The sequence below is a fragment of the Arachis duranensis genome, chromosome 5, assembly GCF_000817695.3.
Source record: "Arachis duranensis cultivar V14167 chromosome 5, aradu.V14167.gnm2.J7QH, whole genome shotgun sequence".
NCBI lineage: Eukaryota > Viridiplantae > Streptophyta > Magnoliopsida > Fabales > Fabaceae > Arachis > Arachis duranensis.
Window position 1 is genome coordinate 7217932 of NC_029776.3, and position 6468 is coordinate 7224399.

Here is a 6468-nt window from a genome sequence, read left to right on the forward strand (position 1 = left end):
GGTCACATGTTCAAAATAAAGAATATTTTGAGAATATTCTGTTAAATCAAAAAGTAAACACTTTTTGAACAACTGGGACTAAATTACAAATTTTAATTATCTTTAGGGACCCAATTACAAATTTTTAAGGTGTAAAAACCAATTTGTAATTTCACTAAAAATATAGAGACCAACTGTATAATTTAACCTAATTTTAATTTGCTAAAATTCATTGTTACAATTTATTTAAAACTTTAATTTTAAAAAGTAAGAACTTTACAAATAACCATATAAATAGTCTTAAATAGAAGAATTGTCTTTTTGGAACCCATTTTGATTGTTCAAGTCAAGACGGTGCCTATGCCCTATATATATAGTCAACATTGTTGATTTCTCACTTTTCATTGTCAAGCATAATAGTCATCACTAGTAAGACAAGACCCCTAAAAGCTATAAGAGAAGTAGAGAGAACCCATCCACTTTTCTTCTTTTATTTTTTTAAAAAAAAAAAAAGAAATAGTCTTCTCAATCACCCATCACCTATATTCTGAGAGGTCAAGTACCATGATATATAGCAGCTATAAAGTTCCTCTTAATCATTCTTTCCTTACATATCTTTGCCTAATGCATTTTTTTTGTTTTGGCTCAAATCATCACTTTAATGTGACATAAATCCACAAAACAAGCAATGATGGAGTTCCCCCATCTCCCTGATCCTACATTAATTGGAACAACATACTATTATTATTCCTGGTGCTCTTTTTTCTAACACAAGAATAGTCTTAAGCTTTAACATAACATAATAGACTCAGACTCATTCATAATATGGTATAACAACAACAAACATTGTATTAAATTATTTGCAACCACAGACACAAAACTGCTTAAAGTCCACACTATCATAATGAATTGTCAAACAGAAATAAAGTGTGATCTGACTATAGGATTACTGAAACATCAAGCCATTTGAAATTGGAATTTTCTTTCTGCTAATAATTTACAACTTAAGTTATTTACACCGAGTGGAATGCAGAACCGAAAGAAGAGTTTAATAACTAACAACTCTAAGAGTAAATAGCGAGAAATTTGGGTGACTTACATGCATACTTTTCAATATGTTGAGGCAAAGGGAATGAGTCAAACATACATACCTCAGATATAAACAGATTTGTAAATTAGGTATGTTATTGTCAAAACACATTCATGCATGGTATGATTTCCTCCATCAATGGCAATGTATGACTAAAGAAATTTCAGCCATCTTTCTTTATCTGTTAACGATCTCCAATATCTAGATCTTATTCTGCACAAACATGAGATAAGATTGGCAGATGATAGTAAGAAAGTAAAGAAACAAAGTTAAACTTAAAAACCACAATTCATCTTTCTACTCAATATCATATCCATGTTCCACTCAAACCTCATTGAATTTCAAATGTTTTAGCAGCAATGTGTAAAATTAAGAACATGATACAGTTCATTTGAATATCAGAATTCCAGATATATATGCCAAAGAAACCTACCATGTTGGAATTAGAATACAAAGTTAAAGTTATTATTAAGGAGGACTATCTATAACATTGATAGACACTCGATTTACTGTGGCGAATCGCATCTGCTGGTCCGGAGCTCTGCTCCTCTTAAACATTGGCTCCATTGATAGTGAAGGAGAGATCAAAGATGCTGCTGTCCATGAATCATTTGAGCTGTCACAACTGAATGATGCATCAATTACACCCCCGGGGCTACTTGGTTCGGATATCCGTTTGCGTTTTTGGCAAACATTGTAAATGCCTTCATGATTCAAAACCAATTGTTTCACTATGTGTTTGTAGCACTCATTCACTTGTTCCTGCAGGATCACCACCACCATAAATTCTCCAATCGGTTCAAATAGTCTAAACTTATCTTATTTAACATTTATTTATTACAGGGTACTTTAATAACTAAATGGTTTTGGTAGTTTTTGGCTAATATTTTTTTTTTTTGTTACCAAACATTTCTGATTCCCCAATTACTCACCAAATCCTTTGTTATATTTGACAAATTAACAATTGAAGTTAACCAAGAACACAAACCTCACTAGTCTTGAGTAACCCCATGAGTTGATTTATGTATTCCATTGCATTTAACGGTTCAATCTCTTTAATAACATGGATCATGGTAGCAGCAGCCAATGTAGAAGGGAGATAACCCATGAACCTTGAATCTGAATAGAATGATAATAAGTAATAGTTACATGGAATCTGAATATAATTAATAGAAAAGGGTGTAGCATGAATAAATGCTTACTGGGAATGACAGAAAGAAGAACACGCTGGCACCTCCATAAGAACTCCCAATGCAAACCAATCCTTCTAACAATGTGTTCAAAGAAGGAAATTGGGGTGACAGGGTTCATCCTCCATTGGAGTGTAGACAACACAAGAAGCTCCATTCTCTGAACAGTCTTGGCTTCGAACAAGAACTTGGGTTCCTCCACCTATGAATAAAATAAAACCCCAGGTTCAGAAAGAAAGAAAGAAAGAAACTTGAGGAAGAGTTAGAGAAAAAGAAGCATACTTGGAGGTCTAAGAGAAGTGGGACATGGATCTCTTCCATTTTGGCAGCAAGAGATAAACAGGCAAGAGCAGTGAGCTGAGTCATCCATGGCTTGTCCCTCTGAAACGTTAGGCTTGTGACGAACCTGTCGAAGTAGTTGACTGCAAGTACAGTGGTCAAAGGAGTGAAGCCATAGAAGCAGCTAACTTTGGAAATCCAGGAGACGGCGTCGTTTCGTGGAGCCTCGAGAAAAGCATGAATGGTGTGAGTGTGTGTCTCTTTGGAGAGAAGAGAGAGGATGTGGTCGTGTTCCCGATTGTCCATGAGAAGGCTGCTTTGGTGGTTGTCATCATCATCATCGAGAATGTTCTTCTCTTCTTCGCAGAGAAGAGCATCGAAGAAGGAGGGAGAATCATCATCCTCCTCTTCTTCTTCTTCTTCTTCTTCTTCTTCTTCTTCTTCTTCTTCTTCTTCATCTTCTTGTGTGTGAGGCATGTTCATGTTCAAAGCAGATAAGGTGTTTGTGTTTGTTGCATTGTTTGTTGTTTGTTTCATGGCACTACTCTTTCTCTTTCTCTGTTTCTGTATCTCTGATTTTACATAATAATCAGAATTCAGAACGTTGCAAAGTGTGTTACTCTGCTTCTTCTGCTTCTGCAAAGTAGAGAGAGTAGGGAGTGGATAGTAACCAAAACCAAAAACAAAAACAAAAACAAAACTATCGTATTTGTAATATGTATGCATTCTCTTTCTCTCTTTAATTGTTTTGTTTTTTGTTTTCACTCCCTCCTTTTTCTTTTCTGTCTCTTTCTTTTTCCCGCTCCTCCCTTCTCTCGCAAAAATTATTATTATTATTTTATTTACTATTTAACTAGTTGATCACATTTTTAATAATGCTCATTTATTTCTAATATATTTGACACAAATACTATGTAGTATATGTAGTTATAATCTAATTTAATTATTAGGGATTGATAAGAATCATGTTCTATATATAATATATAATTACAATTTAATGATTGAATATATAATAATATAAAATATTTTTATACTCATAGAATATTAAGTTTATTTATTTAGGTATTATTAATTATTTTATCCTCTATTTACAATTACTTTTTACCATACATAAAAATATTTCAATTTACCTGATAAGTATTCTATCACACTATTGAATAAGAAAGTTAAGAAAGAAAACTTGTATTCTTTCAATACGTTATTAATACATTACAAATTTCTAAATTTTATATTTTCTATCTAATTTTTATTTATAATATCCTTATAAAGTGTCATTATTTTTTTTTTGTTACCTATGGTATTTTGATAGACTAAAGTCTAATTTGTCACAGATTTCTGTTTAAAGGTTTGTTATTGGTCAATAGATTGCTACATGTACAAAGCAAAATTTAAACTCCCAACACTTACTTAAGTGGACTAATAAACTAACTATTAGAGTAATTTAATTTGGTTTATAAAGTGTCATTATGATACTTGTGAGCAAGATCAAAAAAATTCAAAACTTTTTTTTAAAGAAAACAAAACAAAAACTGTGTAGTTTATATTCTAAATTAATTAAATAGATAAAAAAACTTTAAAAAATTTTCTGTCATCTTATAAAATGTTGTTAGAACTTAGAACACTTTTTGCATTTTCTTTTATATTATTGCCAGAACCATAAAAAGAAAAAAGAAAAAATACAATCGAATAGAATATAACATTAATTTTGTAATTAAAAATATATATGGTTTATACATTTGTTTTTTCTTCACAAAGAATGATAGAAGTGCTCCTTTTTAAATAAAATACAAACAAAAATATTTAAAAGTAATAATGTGGTAATGACAAGAGAAGGCAGTGATACTGGAAACTAGAAAGGATGTATTATGGGGAATCGTAAAGCGTTGACTATGACCACTCCAAAACGGAAGCTTCACCACTTCACCCTTCTCCTTCCTACTTGTCAAATAATTTAAAGTAATAGGACAACTTCAAAAACTACGGGGCAAAAAATTTATAAAAATATTTTTTTATATGACAACTATAAATAATGTAACCGATAAACTAAAAAGCTATAAATTCTAAGAGGAATTAATTTCTTAGGCATAAGATTAATATATCTTTACCTAATATCTTCGATTTTTGAAAAAAAAAACATAACATAGTTCATCCTATAATTCATTATTTGAATCGCATTTTTATTTTTTTATTAATAAATTAAAGAAAATAAACATTTTAACAAATCGACAATACTTTTATATTGTATTTAAGAAGAATAATGATGAATTATTATGGTAGCAAAGTTGGTGTGTAACCAAAAAATTGTATGTTTTGGTATTTTACAAGTGTGTGGCAAAATGTAAAAATCATTTCTTTCTAGTGATCATTTTAAAAAAAAAAACACAAATTGTCTGAATTTACTATTTTTTTTTCCTTAACGTAACTCAAATAGCTCTCACCATTTTTTTTTTAAATTAAGATGGAGGAAAACCCCTCCAGAAGTTTCCTAAAAAATTGCAAATAATTTTAGTGTGACAAATTAGAAAATTAGGAAAAGGGAAATCGTTATCGATGGTTTTGGTTTTTTATTATTAAAAAAAATAGAAGCCACCCCTGCAATTTCACCTTTTTTTATTTACTTTCATATTTTTGTAAAATAAAAAATTTAATTTTATAAAAAAAATCCTCCGTATAAATAAAAAAATTAACCGAGAAATGGTATCTTTTAACTCATATTTCTGATATTTTTTTTCAATATTTAAAAAATTATTAAATAATAATAAATACATTTAATATCTTATATGTATCTATAGTATTTAATAATTTCTATATCTAATATGTTAACTGTATATTTATTTTTTCCTCGGAAAATTTTGAAAATATATAATACTTATCATCCCTTTTAACTCAAGCAATAAACTAATAGAGTGTTTGAAGACTTGAAAATTTTAATTAGCAGAATCTAAACTAGAGTTACTTAAGTCAATTTTAATTTATAATTATGCATGATTTGATTGAATAACTTAAAAAATTGATTATTAAACGTACATGTTATTTAAAAAGAAATGCAGTAACGGAGACCAGTCAACCCTTAATTGATATAGTAATAATCGTGAATGTACTTGCTGTAGGTAAAGAATTCATTATTCAAAATCAAGGCTTCACTGCCAAATCTTTTTCAGCTCCGTGCATCAGACACGAATCATTACTATTTAATATTGTTCGTTACTATTCACTCCACTCCACACATTTAGTATCACTAATTCTCATTTATTTTAATTAATTAATTAAATCTTTCACACAAATAAGTGGCCAATAAATAAATAATTAGTCAAATCAATTTGAGTAACTTCTCTATTTTAAGTAAATATTAAAAATTTGAATCCTGTCTTATACATATAATAATTTATTATTGACTATCAACAAATTTTTAAATAGAATATTTATCGAATTAAAAGATATTATTTAATACGAGTTCTGTGAGACAAACTAAAAAGTATCATATACCAATTAATATAATTACAAGAACAACAATTAAAAAAATAAAAAAAAATTATAAATATGACTAAATTATTTGTTCAAGAAATGTCAATTGATCTAATTACAAGAACAACAACTAAAAAATAAAAATCAAACATTTTACTATTTACAAAATGTATTGAAAACTCTTGTTAGTCAAGATAAATTAAATAAGTATTACTTTTTTAATATTTATTTTATGATTATTTTGGTTAGTTATTTTATGTTTATTTTATTTTATTTGTTTTAGACCTAATTATGATTTGATCTATTTTTTTTTAATAAATTTATAAGTTAAAATTTTAAACTTATAAAAGATGATGGTAATTAATAGAAATGGGAAGGTATATTATTAGGGTCTGGAAGAAAAATGCATGGCATGCAAAGTGCCATAAACATATGTATATATGATGAGAAGAATGTGAACAAAAA

General features: G+C 28.7%; 1 protein-coding gene across 3 annotated transcripts; it reads right to left on the reverse strand.

Annotated features, from left to right (window-relative positions):
- Positions 1-346: 346 nt before the first annotated feature.
- LOC107487735 (cyclin-D3-2) lies at positions 347-3231 on the reverse strand. 3 transcript variants are annotated; one of them, XR_001591818.3, is made up of 6 exons: positions 2542-3231; positions 2272-2461; positions 2058-2188; positions 1503-1831; positions 1131-1282; positions 347-695 (listed from the first exon to the last, which is right to left on the reverse strand). XR_001591818.3 is itself a non-coding variant. In XM_052261470.1 (5 exons), the coding sequence occupies exons 1-4, from the start codon at positions 3073-3075 to the stop codon at positions 1538-1540; spliced, it is 1149 nt and encodes a 382-aa protein (XP_052117430.1). In that variant the 5' UTR covers positions 3076-3231; the 3' UTR covers positions 1025-1282; positions 1503-1537. The 3 variants fall into 3 exon arrangements, 2 of the variants coding, with proteins under 2 accessions (XP_052117430.1, XP_015963918.3); XM_052261470.1 differs by lacking the exon at positions 347-695 and having other exon boundaries at positions 1025-1282; XM_016108432.3 differs by lacking the exons at positions 347-695; positions 1131-1282 and having other exon boundaries at positions 1345-1831.
- Between the last annotated feature and the right edge of the window lie 3237 nt (positions 3232-6468).